This window comes from Glandiceps talaboti, chromosome 9 (assembly GCF_964340395.1).
Source record: "Glandiceps talaboti chromosome 9, keGlaTala1.1, whole genome shotgun sequence".
NCBI classification, from domain to species: domain Eukaryota; kingdom Metazoa; phylum Hemichordata; class Enteropneusta; family Spengelidae; genus Glandiceps; species Glandiceps talaboti.
The window spans coordinates 26132914-26152361 of NC_135557.1; the positions used below are offsets into that span (position 1 = coordinate 26132914).

The following is a 19448-nucleotide window of genomic DNA, read 5'->3' on the forward strand; positions in this document are numbered from 1 at the left end:
GTGACTGGGAATGATCACTGTACTGTGGGTGGAAGGGTGCACAATGCATAGTTTGAATTTGAATAATATGGCCATAGTATTGCAAAGTTAAAATATGTGGCAGCCGATGAACTACTTTGGTAAAATGTAAAATGTTTATATTGCAACTGCATCTTTGAAACTACATCCGATTCAGTCAATTACATGTACAGTACAGTACAGTACAGTACAGTACAGTACAGTACAGTACAGTACAGTACAGTACAGTACAGTACAGTACAGTACAGTATAGTACAGTACAGTACAGTACAGTACAGTACAGTACAGTACAGTGCAGTATAGTGCAATGCAGTGCAGTGTAGTACAGTACAGTGCAGTGCAGTACAGTACAGTACAGTACAGTACAGTACAGTGCAATACAGTACTGTACAGTACAGTACAGTGCAGTACAGTACAGTGCAATACAGTACAGTGCAGTACAGTACAGTGCAGTACAGTGCAATACAGTGCAGTGCAGTACAGTACAGTGCAGTACAGTACAGTACAGTACAGTACAGTACAGTGCAGTGCAGTGCAGTATATATTCATTGTCCCAACATTTGTGCGACAATAGAGAATAAAAACATACATGAAAATTATTTAAAACAAGGTCACAGTAAACATTAAAATGCTTACAATAAATGTAGTTCAAAATCATGATCAAGAGAAAATCACAAATATAGATACATCAATACATTAACACTGAACCAAAGGAACCTATAAATGGAACTAGCTCAAGTTGGTCATTCGATAAATAAATAAATAAATAAATAAATAAATAAATAAATAAATAAATAAATAAATAAATAAATAAATAAATTAAAAACAAAAATACAATGGAACAATAAGTTACCAATCTTTCCAGACACGGTTCAATAAGGAAATTGCTCTCGGAATTAATTAATATTTAGCTCTGTTCAAAAAAATATTTGTTTAAATTACAAATTGTTTTATTTATATGCCGCATAATGCGTATGTAATATCTCACTTAGTTATGTTTTTATGCCGATGTCTACAACGACTTATAAAAGAAACAAGCAAAACAATAACAAGCTAACAAATAAATAAATAAATAGTGAGACGAATAAATACGTAGTTGTTTTCATACACATATCCATCCCATTACAAGAAAATTATACAGTGTGTAAATTGTAAAACGCTCAAAAAACTTGTGGTGACGGTACGAAAACATGATATTGTGCAAAGGCAGGTGGTACAGTTGGACCATAGACAAATCATATCTTTAAAACGAAATGATGTCAATTTTAGCGATTTGATATCAGTTCAGTCCCACTCGAACTGTACTACGGTGTGAGACCACTTTGACCTTTATACAACATTGCCTCCTCTATGTATAATAGCCCCTCCCACATGTCCCATAATCACCGGCAACTTGTACTATACAAACAAAAGAACATCGTAACCATTTCAACATTTTTTTGCACGAACTGACATTTATACTTTTCCACTATATATTGTTGTTGCCGAACAACACAGAATTTGGTTGATTTGTTGTCTCTGGGTTAAAGTTGTGTTGGTATTGCGAAATTTCTAGGGCAAACTTCAGCGTGGAAATTTCCCGGGAAATCGGGGCAAATGTTAGTCAGTGAATGGGCATATAATTTGCATATTGATTGACATTCTCAGACACGTGAACAGGAGCGTCACATTCTCCCTCGTCAGTATTCATCATGGCGGCCAAACTGGAGGTCAAGCAAGATCCGGTAAAATTCCTTATTTTTCTATAACATTTCGTTACATATTTCGATTTTATTGCTATAGCATGATGTATAATTGTCTTGGATGATGTTGGGTGAATTTTAGAATGGATTTTTTGTGTCATTGTTAGCATTTTGTGTGTTTGCCGGTCGACCTGTCGGGGAGCATATGCAGATTCCGCCCCCGATGACATTTTGGTGACCGGCTTTCACTCTGCAAATGTCCGATCGTCACAAAACGGTGATATTTTGTAACGATCCTTTATTTATTACATTTCCATGTTTTATATCAATGACTAAGTGTGACTATGTTGTGTGTGTTATTCACTGCTATTGGAATATTGGGGCCGTCGCGTGGGTAAAAGTGGACAGTATGCTATTGGAGTTAAAATATGGCGTACCCACCGCGTGCGAACAGTCGACGTTTGCCTGTCTTCAAAACACTTGAAACACAGCAATGTCTCTTATTACTGAATTTACTAATGTTTGATTTAGGCTCCCGAAATGCTATAAATATCCGCCATTTGTAAAAGAAACGCATGTTTACTCAGTATTATGCATAACAATGTATAAATGTCAAGAATATGATAATTCATCTAGCTGGTCAAATATCAACTGCACTACACTGGGCCTCTGTCGTTTTGATAAAGATATGTTATAATGTGTTCTCGACTATTTTCACATTTTGAGCTTTGTGGTGTTACATGAAGTATGTAGTGCTTGTATATTGTACAAATATTTTTTTAAAAACTAGGTAAGTACAGAGAGTTAATCTCATAAAATAGGCAAAATATGTCGATGTATATCTACACAGAGCCCTTCGACCGCGTGAGTTCTCCAGGTCATCGCCCGATATAAATTGCAGAAAACATAGAATTACTTTCTCTCGGCAAATGTACCACAACTATAGTACAGACCGATAGCTCTACCGCGTTGGTGTGCATTGTGACGTCAATGGAGAAGAATTACCGGTTACGTAACATTGGATCAATTTAGATGACCACGGCTTTAGGGCTTCATTCCTCCAATGTTCACCTTTTGCCTGTACTCAAGGAGAATTCTTAGGAGAAGTGATATGTGGTATTTAATGTATTGCACATAATTTATCGTGTTACCATGGTAACGACCCTCTTTCTCCAGACACAATAGATAATGAAAATGATTACAAATTTCTATTATCAGACATAGTGACCTAGATGGTAGATTAGCTACAGGGATGTATATGTATACATGGATGAAGTAGTAGTACTAGTAGGCATATCATACTTTGGTACAGTATCTCTTTATTGTATATGACTACTTTCAAACACTGAATAGGACAAGTCGATACTCTGAACAAAGTGTAAGAGGGTGCCATAGTACTACAATTAATTCAGTCTAAAAAAGTTATGAAAGAGTTGAATTGATAGAAGATTGAGAAAAATCTATAAATCAATAGTGCTTCTTAGCTATTAAACTTGAAATAAATAGATAACACAGTGAGCATCTTAATAAGTAATTTTGGTAGTTGATGAAATATATTTGATATACAAATGAATTTTGATGTAATATTTTCTTTATCTATGGTCTAAAGAAAATGAAATCAAATGAATTGTAAAAGGAAAATTTAAAAGATGATATGGATTTGCCAAAGTATATATAATGAGGAAGTATACTTTTTTTGAAGAAACAGGAAGTCAAAATAATGGAGGACATGTATATATTGGGTGTGGAATTATGATTTGAATATCACATGTTAATTTGTCAAAGTTTTAGATTGCTCATTGTAGTACTAGTAGAATATCTTCATGTTTTTTTCCAACTTGTAAGTTGTAGTATTTAGTGTACAAACAAATACCCCCCCCCCCCCCCCATAGTAATACTGTGAATATTTAGTTTGTCATAATGGATGTAGTTTTACATGTGAATTTAACAAAGTTTTACATGTGCCCATTGCCGTGGAAGGCTTTGTGTCTGGCTATCTAGTTTTACATGCATAATTTGATGGCTCACTAAACTCAAGTTGAATTCATTTACAACTATTGGGGACTACCTGGTGAATGATAAATGAAGACTTGTCCTTGAGTATTTTTAAGACTGGGTATCACCTGTAATGAATGACCTAGATCATTATGTAACCTTCATTGTAAATATATTTGTCAAGTTGCAAAGAATGAACAAGTGTAAATAGATTTATCACATTCACTACAATTAGTTAATATTGACATATTTTGACTTATATACAATTACATATTGCCATCACTAGATGGACATTGGATGTGAAATATGTAATTAGATATTGCCATCATTAGATACACATTGTATGTGATACTTGAATCACGAAAATATGCTGTAAAATGACAGTCTCCTTTGCGACTATGGTGAAATGTTGTAGCTTCAGCAGGAAAGTAATTCTCTGGCTTGCAAGACTTATGGAGTTTTAATATCCATTTATCCCTTGCCATTTAAGTGCTACTAGGATGAGGAGATACTTGTTTCACTGCAATTTGTGGTAAATCCACAGACTGTCTTCTTAGCAACAACAGGTACATGTACTTTTACATGTACCTTGTAGTCACAGCCTTGGTAGAAATGAGACTCTGGTTTGCAAGAACGTACCACGTTCTTTTGCAATTTCTTAACATTCCATTTCATAAAATGTAATTTGCATGTGTCTGCAGACAACAGTTCATGTACTACCTGTTTGAGTGAAATAGTTCATCATTATATACTGTAACATGTCAGTGTGGAATCCTACATACGTCACATGGTATCGGATCAAAAAGATCTTCAGAATCAAACCCAATGGATAGCCTCTAGACAGACATGTACATGTCTGTGCAGGATAGGAATTTTAAGCTTGGCAGGCAATTTACTGTTTGACAAAATGAAACACTAGTTGACAATGTACAGAATTGATTTCCATTAGTTGATTGACCAGTAACATAAGAAAGTGGCTGTCTAAGCATACAATAGCAGTCAGTGTCTACACTTTATCCAAATATTTTGATTTATAGTGAGTGCAGTAAAAACTAACATTTCAATATCAGGAGTGTATCAGTCCTTATTGGTATCAGCCAAATCTTGACACCACTTTAAAAATAGTTCATGATATAAAACATGGAAATGAGGTCGGCCACATGACAGTAAGTTCACTTTTGTATGTCCATTCAATGCCATGTATGCTTTTCAATGACGGATACTCAAATATGGCCTGACTCAACAATGCTGTCATTAAAAGTTGAATGAGCTACAAACGTAGTGAACTAAATACATACATTATTCAATATGTGGTAACCAAAGCCACGCAGCCATTGTAAGCTAGTGTAAAGTTCCAAAGGAATTTCTTTCATTGTTATTCTGAAGTAAGACATGGATCCGACGTGCTGTACCTGTGCTCATTTTGCAAGTAAATTAGACATACTTTTTGGTACCTGCAGTCATGTTTTACCGCGTGCTAGAGAGCCAAAATAGAACAAGAAGGTTTATGCTCACTTTTGCCTATAGTAATGCATGTGAAGCAAGTGGAGCAGAAGGTATGGGGTCAACCCAAAAATTCAATGTTCGTTATTTTTATGATGCCCATAGGCAGTAATATTCTACTTTCAGGTACTGAAAATGACAACCATTTCTCATTGAGTATATTGCTATCTGGTAATGGCAAGACTTGTATCTGTGATACAAGAAAAAGATTAGCCAAATGATACATATTCCAGTGCACAAAATTAGCTTCTTGTTGAGATAAGACAAATTTTTATTGCCCCATTTTACTATCATGAGGGTAATGAATAAGTACAATGTATCTCAGCTATCTGTTTTAGCATCAAGGTTACACTGAATATATATTATAAATCTACAGTTTCAATGTTTGGTACAGAGAATGAAAGTATGCTCAGGACAAGTCCTCTCGTTGATAATGATAATGAAAGTCAAAGTGTATTACATTTAGGGATGTGTTTGGACAAGTCCCAGTAATTTTGGGCTAAAAGGTCTTTGAACTCAGTAACATTGGAGGGAAAGCTAATACTATAGAACTTAGAAATGATTTTGATGAGGAATTCTGGTAAAATGACAGAGGAAGACATGTAGATTTTATCTTTTTTGACACGGATAAAAATTGCTGTCCATAATAGGTAATTGAATGATTTGTCTGCATGCACACGTGTGTGTGTGTGTGTGTGTGTGTGTGTGTGTGTGTGTGTGTGTGTGTGTGTGTGTGTGTGTGTGTGTATTTGAACCCTAGTGTTACTACCGTTATATGTATCTGGGCATATTGATATGTGTGTGTACTGTTGTATGCAAAACTTTTTTGCCTGAACCATTGCCCATTCTAAGATATTGGTGTAAATATGGCTAAACATAGATTTTAGGTTGTTGTATGCCTACCTGTACAGTGTACATGTAGTGAGGTACATTTGTAGCCGTGTTGTCTTGTCAATACATGTACATTGACATATATGAAGTGTGTTGAAATGGACATAGTACCATGCAATTATATACCAGTACATAATCATGGTGGACTATGTTAGTATTATACAATTATAGATTGTAACAAAACTTACAACTTTTTGTTGGGTTCTGATGGATGGCACCAGTACCTGACCTAACTGGTCATATGTAAACTGTCCTGCTATTAGTATGCTAGTGAAGTGCTATCCATGGCATTCAATCTGGAGATGATTTTATACCATGGCTTGAATGTAGACTACATTGTATTAATATGTATACCTTGTGTAGTCTCATTGCCTCTACTGGTTATCAAAGACTTTAGTCTGCATAGAATATACAGTCTAGGTAAAGTAGAATTGGAGTGATGAACTATTCTGATTACAAATGAGTTTCTGTATTCACCATCAGATAAGAAAAATCTCAATGTCCCGACACAAAGTATTAAAACAGCTGTTTTTACTGAAATGTAACTCTGGAATTAAGCCACATGGAATTATCATTTCAGTTTTGTAGAGATGTAATTTATATTGTGCATATGTTACAAAGTACAGGTCAGTGTGACATGATATGCCATGCTGTCCATGTTGAGTGATAACAGTATGTGACTTTAACTTAAGTGTGTGACAGTCTTGACAAATGACCAAGTGAGCTTTTAACCCATGTACAGTTAACCTAAAAGATAATCAGTAGATAACACTCCTGATTCTACTTCAACTTTGAAAAATGTGAACTGAATTATGTACATACATTGCATAATGGGCAACTCCTACCCCTGTAGCTCAGAGACTTGTCTACATGTATCTGGTTTGGTAATGTCATTTGCTGTCAAGCTAGTACATGTATGTATGCCAGATTGTCAAGTTTCTGTGCTAGGTACATTTATCATTTCATGGGGCCAAATCACAGCCATGTGGTACATGTACATGTATGGGAGAATGTAAGGAGACACATTCATAAAGGCATGCATGTACATGAACATGTGTCATGCCTTTATGAATGTGTGCAAATGTGTATGTGTGAGCCATGTTTGTGTCTGTGTTCTGTACTTGTACATTTGTATGTACAAATGTATGTGTATAAGCAAGCAAAAGTGAGTGTGTGTGTGTGTGTATGTATGTGTGTGTATGTGTGTGTGTGTGTGTGTGTATGTGTGCGTGCATATATATGTGTTTTAGTTTACTTTCTATAGGACATGTAATGGATAGTTTTGTTTGTCACAGTATAATGTAATGTACCTTACCAGTTTTCTATTGTTACAATACATTCCTTTAGTTGACCTAAAGTGAGGTGAGGTTAGAATGTCATGTGACAGGTTTTCATTTTGTGAGTTTGAATTTATTTTTACTTCTGTGTTTGTAAAGTTTGTGTTTTCATAACATTTACAAAATGTAAAGTGTGATCAAATTCCTCCAGATGTCATGGTAATGTGATCTGACCACAAAATCAACATGTGTCCCCAATGTTTGTATTGAAGTGCAGTTAGTCAAATGTTTGTCTTGAAGCTAGAGAGTACTGCTCAGAGATGACTTGTTTTCAGTCATCTGTTTTCAATACTGTTGAAAAATGAAACAAATACAAACAAACATACTGACTGCTAGCCCAGATACTTCTCTTGATGTTACTCTGTTTTCAATAAAGTTGAAAAATGAAACAAAGGCAAACAAACTTGGTGTTAATATCTTGGTCTTGGTGTTAATATCTAAAGAAGCATTGGACACCACTCAGGGCTTCTTGACATAGTCCCACCAAGACAACTCTCTGGGTTACTTCTTAAGTCCCACCAAGACAACTCTCTGGGTAACATATTGCATATAGGGTGTTCCTAAGGGCTTTATAGAATGGCAGTTTCACCTTGTGATATTTAGTACTCATATTCACATAAGATAATTAAAATATAATTATTGTGTTGTATGATCTCTTTAGAACAATAAAGTTAATGGAGTCATCAATATGTTATTTCAATTAATGCAAATTTATCCCAGTTAGCTATGTGAATAGTATACTGACCATGTACATGTATAGTATAGATTCACTTTATGTTGTGAGTTAAAATCGTCTTTCTCCCAACTTATACTTTGTTGTGTACAAACAAATACCCCATAGGGAGAAAGAGGATTAAAAGTGTAATGTCATCACTTTCCTAGAAAGTGATTTTTTGCCAGTCATTCATATTTACCAGTGAAAACATTTTGGTGTTGTTAGAAATAACTTAGAGCATTGTCTTCATACCTTGCACTTGTAAGCTCACTTGTACAATGTTATTTTTAGATTATTATGTAATTGATTTACAAATCAAAACCTTAATTCTAGAAAAACTGACCTTGCAAATTTTGTTTAACATTTATAGGCTAGTAGTAAATCAATCTTTGCTTTCTAAATCAATAAATGTACTAAAAGTTTGTTGTAAATGTCTGACAAAATAAAATATGTGGTAGCACTATTAGCTTTACAATGTATATTTATATGAATAGTAGCATAAAGTGAGTAACTAAGCATTTTGTAAAACATTGTTGTGAATTCAACATCATGGTGAAACAAAAGTGAATTAATTTATTGATGAAAAGTATGCAATATACAACTGTGGTATGTATACTGATATGCTGATAAGATAGTTATATCTTGATAGGAATGATAAACCAATTAGATAGTGATTTATCTAAATCATATATAATGCACAAAATGACATTTATTATATGCTGAAATGAAAAAAAAGATAAGAAAGGAATGTACCAGTAATATTTTAATACTTTTCTTTTTGAAGTCTATATTGGCTGGATGTAGGAATCATTGAAAAAGAAATATGATGCTAGCCACAAACACAGAAAGCTGATCAAGTTCATTTTGTAGCTAAAAATAGCACGGTATGTCAGTTACTTATGCATACATACGTCACACGATATCAGAATTGATAAGATATTTGAACAATTTGCTAAATGTTGGGTTCACAAATTATAATCTGTAATCAGGTATTGAAAGTATTCAGCCACACAAGTTACATGTACATGCATGTGTATAGAAATATAATACATATGAAGGCTTTTCAATTCATCCCTATCACATGGGAATTAGAACGAAAGGGATCTCTTAACTTGGGGGGCACTGTTCCTGAACTCTCACATACATTTGTAGTATTGAAAGAACGCCAACATTTTCAGAATAGATTATTCAAATCTCATCCCATTTGAAGATGCTGTCATGATAAAAAGAAGACAGGCAGCCATCTTATAAATTATGTCCTGCTAAGTAGACTTTACTGCTGCAAGGTTATCATGCATGATAGCATTTGAAAGGGGTTCCATTGAAAGGCAAATGGGCAGCTTTTTATGTATTTTACTGTCATTTACAAGTGTTGCAGTTTTCAGATTTATTGATATGTGGCCACTGGGACAAAGTTGAATTGATAAAAAGGGGTCTGCAAATTACCTGTATATAAAGTGTTCTCTGTTCTACAGCAGCAATAAAAAATATACCAGGTTTTTTACTGTTTTGAGGATATTGTAGAGTGGAGTCGTTAAAGCATATTGCGTGACTGTTCACCTATCCCAAGTTATTTGTATTCTGTGGTGTGTGAGTTGTGTATGACTGTACAGCTAGCTAAGTACCAGGTCAAGGAAAGGCCTGGTAATTATAGAAATGGGACTATTGTCTGAGTTGGAATGTCATAATGATGGAAGCAACTTAAATCCTACCTGTATAGCTAATGCTACTCCAACCTATTTAAATGCAATTGCTTATATAGGTTAGTACAAATTAACACAGTTTCAATGTGTTTGCTACATTTACACTGTCAGTGATGTATTTGTCACAAGACATGGAGGACACTTCACAGTGTTGTACTAGATAGTTTCAATGTGTTTGCTCCATTTACACATAGATAGTGATGTGTTTGTCACGAGACAAGAACACTTCATACATGTATTATCATACTAGCATGCCCTCTAACTACAGATGTGTGTTAGCTTTATTTTGAACTAAATGCTCTGATCACAGAATCTAAATGTCAGGCTCTTTTGAAAGTTTTTTAAGAAGTACATGTAACTGAGAAGAGAAAAGTTAAGATTGAAAGTTTTGATGGGCTATCTTGTGTACATGCAATATTCTTACAATTTAGTAAACTGTTCTGTCAATGTGGACAGGGTTCACTGTTGTCATCAGTGTACCAGAAAGGGAATCAGAATATTTAAGCTGAGTCAATGTATGCAGATATTCATGAAGGGCTTCGTGTACATGTACGTATAGATTACCTGGTATCTAGACATGAACATTGAAGAACTATAAATATTCATTAGTTTCACAAATGAAATGAAACACAAAGGTTATAATACACACAGTAACAATTCAACATGGCAAAGAACATGGAATGTTCGATCTGTCCTCAACACAGCAAAGAACATGAAACGTTCAATCTGTCCTCAACACAGGAGAGAACATCAAGTGTTCGATCTGTCCTCAACATAGCAGAGAACATTGAGTGTTAGATCTGTCCTCAACATAGCAGAGAACATTGAGTGTTAGATCTGTCCTCAACATAGCAGAGAATATTGAGTGTTAGATCTGTCCTCAACATAGCAGAGAACATTGAGTGTTAGATCTGTCCTCAACATAGCAGAGAACATTGAGTGTTAGATCTGTCCTCAACATAGCAGAGAACATTGAGTGTTAGATCTGTCCTCAACATAGCAGAGAACATTGAGTGTTAGATTAGTCCTCAACATAGCAGAGAACATTGAGTGTTAGATTAGTCCTCAATATAGCAGAGAACATTGAGTGTTAGATCTGTCCTCAACATAGTAGAGAACGTTGAGTGTTAGATCTGTCCACAACATAGCAGAGAACATTGAGTGTTAGATTTGTCCTGTTTGATACATAAATCAGAATGACAAATTGCATGTGATTAGGCATCAACCACGACAAATTGAGAACTCTGTAACTCTGTAATTATAAGTTTAACTGCTTATGTGGTAAAACCTTTGCAAATAGTGAACATTGTGAACAGATTTCTGTGAATATTACAGTTGTGATTGAAAGTCAAATAATATAAACTACAACAACAGTAGCAACAGTGACAGTATAGATGTATCACATGACATGTCCTCGATAATTGTGAGCATACCTACTGGCATATCTACTGTAGTTCATCTCAAGCATAAAATGTAACCATGCATACATGTACACCTGGAATGCAATGCATTTCCATAGAAGGTTGTACCACTACATGCTGTGTTGTGTTTTATCATTGGCTTCTGGTTAAACCACATCATGGCAGCTAATACATGCAACTCTGTAGTTTGTAAGAAATGTCATGTCGTGCTCTCGCCAGGGCTTCAATTTAATTTCTCATTGTGTCAGTGCAGTAAGGTTTGCATAGCAGATACAACCTTACTGCACTGACGCGACAAATTATCTATTGATTTCCATTGGTCTAACTGTAACAGACTACTAATTAAGAAATCTGGTAATCTAGTAGATACAGTATTTAGTCTATGCCTCCCCCACCCCCGTAAACTACTACCAATTCAGTAGTGTACAGATACAATGTTTAGTAGTCTATGTACCCTGGACTACTGCCGATTTTGTAGTCTAGATACAATGTTCAGTAATCTACATGTATGTACCCTGGACTACTAGGCTAGATACAATGTTTAGTAGTCTATGTACCCTGGACTGCTGCCAATTTTGTAGTCTAGATACAATGTTCAGTAATCTACATGTGTATGTACCCTGGACTACTAGATACAATGTTTAGTAGTCTACATGTGTATATGTCCTGGACTACTGCTGATTTGGTAGTCTAGATGCAATGTTTAGTAGTCTACATTGTATGTACCTAGGACTACTGCTAATTTGGTAATCTACATGTAGATCCAATACACAAAGTAAATGTGTCCTGGACTACTGCTAATTTGGTAATCTAGATCCAATACACAAAGTAGATGTGTCCTGGACTACTGCTAATTTGGTAATCTAGATCCAATACACAAAGTAGATGTGTCCTGGACTACTGTTGATTTTGAGTCCTGTACTAGTTGTGGATGACGTGCTGTAGTATAAATATCTTAAAAGACTATATATATACTTGATTTAGATATGTCATTGTTATTCCAACTGTCACTTGTTGGACCTAAATCAATACATTAATGATTAGTAACACCATTTATAAAGACACATAATATTCATGTAGACTATTGCTTGTTGTAGTATCTGTGTGTATATTTGCAGTATTGGCTGGTATGGAACGGTTAATTACGTCAGCAAAGTCTCCTATATGATCACATCCACAGAATATAGCTCCAGGGAATATTTGGATAAAAGGAATTGTGAAAAATCATCACAAATAGTGATTCACAGTAGGCATGTACTAAATAGGATAAAAAATATTGTGCTAATGATTTCCTGAGAGAACTATTTTTAATGTCGTCTCACACTGGTAATAGACATTATATCTCGATTACTCAGTACTTTTTGATGTATATGGATAATATTAGTGAAAATTGGAATGATCTAATTGTTGTACTGGCCTATACAAATACAAAAAAATCAAAATAGGGATACTACAAAGTATGTTGAAATGAATATTTCACTGAAAGTAATATTCAATGGTGTCATTGTGAAAATGATCATTTATTTATATATTTATTTTAATGCAAGATATTTGTGAAAAAATTACTCAATGGTTACTAGTCCCAAAATTGTCGTAAAGAACAGTGATGAAATAAAAATTCAGGGTGTGAAATGTAATTTGCCACCTACTAGTATTTGATACAAATTATGTGCATAGAAAGAAACCTAGAGGTTGGCAATGTCAAGTACTTATAGCCTTGCTGTCAAGTTATTTCAGGCACTACTAGAGATTGATAGCAGTGCTGTGTGTGGGGGGCATATAACATGTACAGAACTACTTGTATAAGTCATATTATGATTAATGTACACATTTAAAAATTAGTATTCTGTTCTCATTGATAGGCATGACTGGTTTCACAGGAAGTGGATTTTATATAAATTTTGTAGCAACTTCAACCATCATACCATCCCATCATGCATGTAACATGTATGCATGCATCAGCTAATGCACATTGAGTGAATTTGGCATGACATCACAAGTTTTTTCATTAAATCAGATGTCCGAATAATTTCAGGACTCAATTGTGTGTATATCAGGTTTTACAGGTATTGAGCTTTTTGTGGTCTTGACCTCCTTGTACATGTACATGTACTTGTAGAGACTTCAAGGTCAAATGTAGGCTGTAAGGAGCATACTGTAAGATATGAGATGTCTGTAACTACCCTACATGCTACCATCAGCGAACACTTAAGTGAGTAGCTGTGTGGTCACTGTGGAGATATGTGGCATATGTGTCACATTTTACATAGTGTAGAACAGCAGCCATTTGTGTATGATGATACAAACTTAATTTCTATTAGGTAGGGTCTATCCCTATTCCACATTTAGCAATAACTTGCTAACTTGAATGTAAAGTTGTATCTGTTCAATATTGCCAAGACATTAGTAAATAATAACCCGGCATGAAAAGTAGTGAAACAGGTTTTGAGTGGGCCTGATGTTTAAATGAGTAAGTTAGGGAGTTCAGTTATGTCCTCCATATTGTAAGACCCTCTAGCGTGAATCAAATTTATTAAGAATCTTTTGTGGAAGAAAAGGTGTTTTGTGAGGAATTTTTATCAGGGAATATTTAATTGCTTCAGTTGAGTAGGACATGAAAGACGTACATGTTTAAGATCCTAATCTGAGCAAGCCGATTTTCCTGTGACTAAGCCATTTGTCATGAACACACATGTGTTCTATCTGAGTGAACATACCACAGATTGACAGAGTACTACTGACAAAGTAATGTATGCAAAAGTTATGATTACCTCAATGTTTGAACAAAGGGAAATATCAAGGCTATTGTTTGGTAATCTACAGTATTTGTGAATATTCTATGTCCTGTGTTCTTGGCATGTCAGGAAATGCAGGAAGTAAATGAAGGACAGTGTAAGAAAATATCCTGAGGAAACTATTCATACTTACTAAGAAGAAATGAAACATATTATAGTATTATGTTTCATTTCTTCTGAGTAAGTATGAATATTCAACCTAGTAAAAATGGAAGTCTCAAGTTTTTAGTGATACTAAATGTAGTGTGAGGAAAAGTTCATATGAACCTGGTCATGGATAGCCTTCCTGTAGTCTTGAAGGACTAACACTACTACAATATTTCAGCTATTCTAACTACCAGTTTCAAAAATTAAATACAGAAATGAGACGACATCAAACATGAACTGAGAGTATGTACCTAATTTGTATCTTACCTTAATTAAAACATAGCCTAGATACTTGGTTATCTGGTTTGACAATGTCATTTGCCAGAACATGTCAAAGGTAGATACCCAGGTCTCTGGGCTAGTTAAATGAGTTCTTTTCCTGATTGACAGTTTGGTGCAGAGAAAGTTGTAGTAGTCTCTATCCTCTATCACAAGGTTAAAATCAAACTCCTGGAAATCGATTCTGTAAATGGATATGTTGCCATCACCAGGAGCCATGTTTGATCTTATCACATGCATGCTGTGATGAGAAACCAATCTGATACTAGATTTTGAGTCTAACCTACAGGGTAGGTAACATTGTAATTTGTTCTTGAATACACATTTGATGTAAGATAAATAGCTTTAGATAACGATTCTGTACATGTACATAAGTTGTACAAAAAGAAGCCCTACACAGCATATTGTAAACCAGGAATGTTCAGTATAGAGTTATTTTTGCAGGTGGTGACTAAAATGCCTCTTTGTACATACACATAAAGAGTGCACAGGCTTAGTAATTCATAAAAATTAATCTTTGAGACGTAGTTGAAGAATGTAGTGGAAAAATATCTAGTTTTCCAGTAAGTTTCCTGCATGTACCAACCATTTAACAAGATATATACTTTTGTCTATTGTCATAAAACTCTTAAAAACATAATTTTAAGCTCACTATAATAAAATCCTAAGTTATTACTCATAAAAATAAATTCAAATATGGTTGTATCTGTGATATATTTAAAAACGTTTGACCTATCATGAAAATGTTGGAGTTTTATGGTACCGCTGCTTAGTAGCTTGATAGTTGCACAAAACGCTAGACGTTTAAATTCTCATAAGAATTAATTGGAATATGGTTGTGTCTGTACAAGTGATATATTTCAAAATGTTCACCTGAAACAGAAATAGTAGAGAGTTTTATAGTGACTCTGATGTAGAGGTACATGTAGTTGAAGAATATGATAATTTATAGAAATAAATTCAAATATGGTTGGTGCTATAAGTTGACAAAGAATAGATGGCTTTATGATAAAACTGATGTAATAGCAGTTTGATATAATTTGTTGAAGAATATGATAATTTATAGAAATAAATTCAAATATGGTTGGTGCTATAAGAATAGATGGCTTTATGATAACACTGATGTAATAGCAGTTTGATATAATTTGTTGAAGAATTATGATGGAGTCATAAATTATCATAAAAATAAATACAAATATGGTTGCTGCTATAACTTACTAGGCAGTGATATATTTGAAGTTTTCTGACCCAAATCAGAAACGATGGACAGTTTTATGGTCATGCTGCCTAGGAGCTTGATGTAGAGGTAATTGAATAATATAATAGAATAATAACTTATTATTCAAACAGATATCTAGATAGCTTGATTGATGGATAGATAGATAGATAGACAGATAGACACAGACAGATAGACACAGACAGATGGATAGATAGACAGATAGACACAGACAGATGGATAGAGATAGACAGATAGACAGACAGACACAGACCGATGGATAGATAGACAGACAGACAAATAGATAATAGATAGAAAGATAGACAGGCAGATAAATAGATAGATAGACAGATAAATAGATAGACGGAGACAGATAGATAGAAATATAGAAAGATAGACAGATAGATAGAAATATAGAAAGATAGAAATATTGTTACTGCTTCAGACAGTGAGATATCTTTTAAATGTTTGGTCCTAAAACAGAAACCATAAACACGTTAGTAACACTGCATATAAGTGTGATGTAGAGGTATATTGTAGTCAAACAGTATTATAAAATCATAACTTATAATTCAAATATAGTTGGTGCTATATAGGCAGTGATATATTTTAAGCTGTTTGACCTGAAACGGAAACTGATAGTTATTTTTGTAATAACACTCAGACTGCATATACATGTATGTAGAGGTAGTTGTACTGGCGACATGTAATGTTGTGTTATATCTGTTTAGTATTCTATGTGCAGTCAGTTGGATTTAATCTAACTAATGGGTTTAAATATAAATGACTTGGTGATACATGTACATCGGAGTGGATGTGACATGACCTTGCTAGCTGCACAGCTACATGAACACAATAAGAAAAATGCTGATATTTGCAAAAACAGATAAAAATTGGCATTCCACATTGTTTGAATTTGAAATATTGAAATTTAACAATTTAAAGAATAATTGGTATTTGGTTGGTTTAGCTGATTGTCCTAATACAAATCATGCATAAAACATCGCCATCATTTTGAAATGTCTAAATGATATCTTGAATACAAGATTCTTATATTTAGAGATATTGGATAATTATTAATTCAAAGAATAAATGCAATGTATATGGTACAGCTGTTTGTAAAGATAAATTGTTGTAGATGCTGTCGTAAGCTACTCGTTACTGCAAATCATGCATAAAACATAATTTTGAAATGTCTAAAAAATAACTGAAAAAAACGAGATTCATATGATTTGAGATATTAGTAATTTAATAATTCAAATAATAAATGCAATGTATATAATGTACAGCTGAGTGAATTAATCTACTATAGTCCCTCAGGTGTATGCCACTATTCCTCATCACAAAGTATTTAAACATTTATGGAAATCTGACAACCTCCTTCTCTGGACCCCCTCCTGTTACTGGGGTTCCCGTATATTGTTAAAAATGCTCTACATGTACTACCACTGCAGCTACACATGTTTGCTGTACAATTACTGTACATATGTATTAGTGATTTTGAAAGTTGTGAAGGAAGTGACGGGGCTCGAAATTAAAAGTATTTCCGTGTACACAGACTACCAATTCTTGTCATGGGACTAGCATACTTTGCAGCTGGTAGCCCACTTGGGCTACAATACACCGTTGATTATGCAATGATTTAAATAATGGAAGATTTACAAACATGAAAAGTATTTTAATAACAGACATATTTCCAATAGAGGAACTCTGTTTTCAGTTCATGAATCCATATGGGATTATTGGTCACTATCCTTGGGCTACCACTCTCTGAAATTGGTAGCTGACTATTAAAGACTACCAAAGAAAAAAATTAATTTCAAGCCCTGAGTGATTATGACACCCACATTTCAAGATAACGAAGATTGATTTATTCAGAGTCTTAAAATTGATGATTTCTTGTCAGCCTATTTAACTGAAGTATGATTTCATTGTGTTATACATAGTTAAAGTTTAACATACATGTATTGTAGTAGTCTGGATGCCAATGTGGTCTCTAAGTAAACCCGGAGGTGGTGTAAATGGTAACGATACCTATATCATGACTAGACTATAGTGTAGAGGATATGTATATATGGTTTTGAATCCATCCCCACAAAACCATAGATAGCCTCTTGACTAACTTTAACACAACTGTACTACATTGTACATGTACGTGGGTAATTTTGAAACATTGTAGAACAAACACAAAATCCATTTAGTTCATAATTGACAGATAAATAATTTAGTAATTTGAGGATAATAATGCAAAGGTTTGTGTTAGTCCACTGAAAAAAATATAATGAATTATTTCTTTTATAGAGCCATATTAGTGTAATAGATACATATAAAGAAGATATATTGTGTAATCTGAAACTGGTAATGATTATTAGAGATTACTTGCATCAGTGTAGTACATTATAATGAGCCGGAGGCCTGGAAATGCAATAGCACGCAATAAATACAGTGCATTATTATGAATGAGACAGCAGGTACAAATTTCAGTGTTGAGTGTACCTAGCATAAATACAACATATTCTTACAAATAAAGGTGTGGGTCAAACTACATGTATGATTATTGTGTAGCGATTCACAATAAATAGTTAATAGTTTAGTCACTGAGATGTGTTATATATGTATCACATTTAGTCTCATCTGCCAGTAGTATCCTTAGCTATCTCTTTATTTATGCATGTATTATCTGAAGGGTGCCATCATACATTTTCCTCTTGATTGGGTATTTCCTGCTGCAAGCTATAAATGGCATTGAATAGCACAGTAGTGGTGATGTGATGTGATGTGATGTTTTCATATGTAACCCAAGACAGGATAGGTTGATCAAACTCCTAGCAGTGATGTGATGTTATCATATGTAACCCAAGACAGGATAGGTTGATCACACTCCTAGCTGTGATGTGATGTCATCATACATGTATGTAACCCAAGACAGGATAGGTTGATCACTGGTATTGATAACACAATGTATCTAGTGTGCAGGATGCACATTAGTACATCACCAAGGCTATTATTAGATTTGTACCAAATCAAGTGGAGTTGATATGACGTGAATCAACCATATATGTACAACATAGTCTGTAGTCCATGCTATCCTGGTTAGCAATGGAAAGATGTAAAGTATCTCAAATTGACATGGATAGCCTCAACTAGAAATGAACAACGTAGTCTGTAATCCATGCTATTCTGGTTAGGAAAGATGTAAAGTGTCTCAAATTGACGTGGATTCTAAAACCTTAGCCATCAGAAAACACCTCAACAGAGAAAAAATAATAGATCAAATTACAACACAATTGATATTCATTCAAGTGAAATCAGAGATACTGCAGTTCTAAAACCCTTGCAATCAGAAAACACCTGAATACCCCAACATCTGTTTACCCAAACAAAGTATTCAACACATATAAAATCCATCCCATCATCTACATTATAAAACATATTGACCTAAAAGATCAGTGTGACAATTGGTGATAGTCAAGTATTGCATTTAACTGCAAGTACAATGATAGCCACATAACAGCTACTAGTAACCAGGCTAGAAGTAATTGACTCTCAAATGGGCAATTAGATAGACTTTGACTGACATAGGCGATAATATTCATTGCATTGTGTGCACAAGAATTACTTAAAAATATTCTTTACATGATTATCATCAATACAATTGTAAACATCCAAAGTTCATTAGTCGTGAAAAGTAAAATTGAATTATTATTATATATCATGGATGTTTCATTTGACCTCTCTGTAGATTG

The 19448-nt window shown here is 34.2% G+C and overlaps 1 protein-coding gene across 4 annotated transcripts in view; it reads left to right on the forward strand.

The window, feature by feature from the left end:
• Positions 1-1700: 1700 nt before the first annotated feature.
• LOC144440180 (sodium/potassium-transporting ATPase subunit alpha-3-like) overlaps positions 1701-19448 on the forward strand; it is a 62378-nt gene continuing 44630 nt past the window's right edge. For all 4 annotated transcript variants that reach the window (XM_078129470.1, XM_078129471.1, XM_078129469.1 and 1 more), the window contains exon 1: positions 1701-1742. In XM_078129470.1, the coding sequence (XP_077985596.1) occupies positions 1710-1742 (33 nt within the window). In that variant the 5' untranslated portion in view covers positions 1701-1709. The remainder of the gene's footprint in view (positions 1743-19448) is intronic.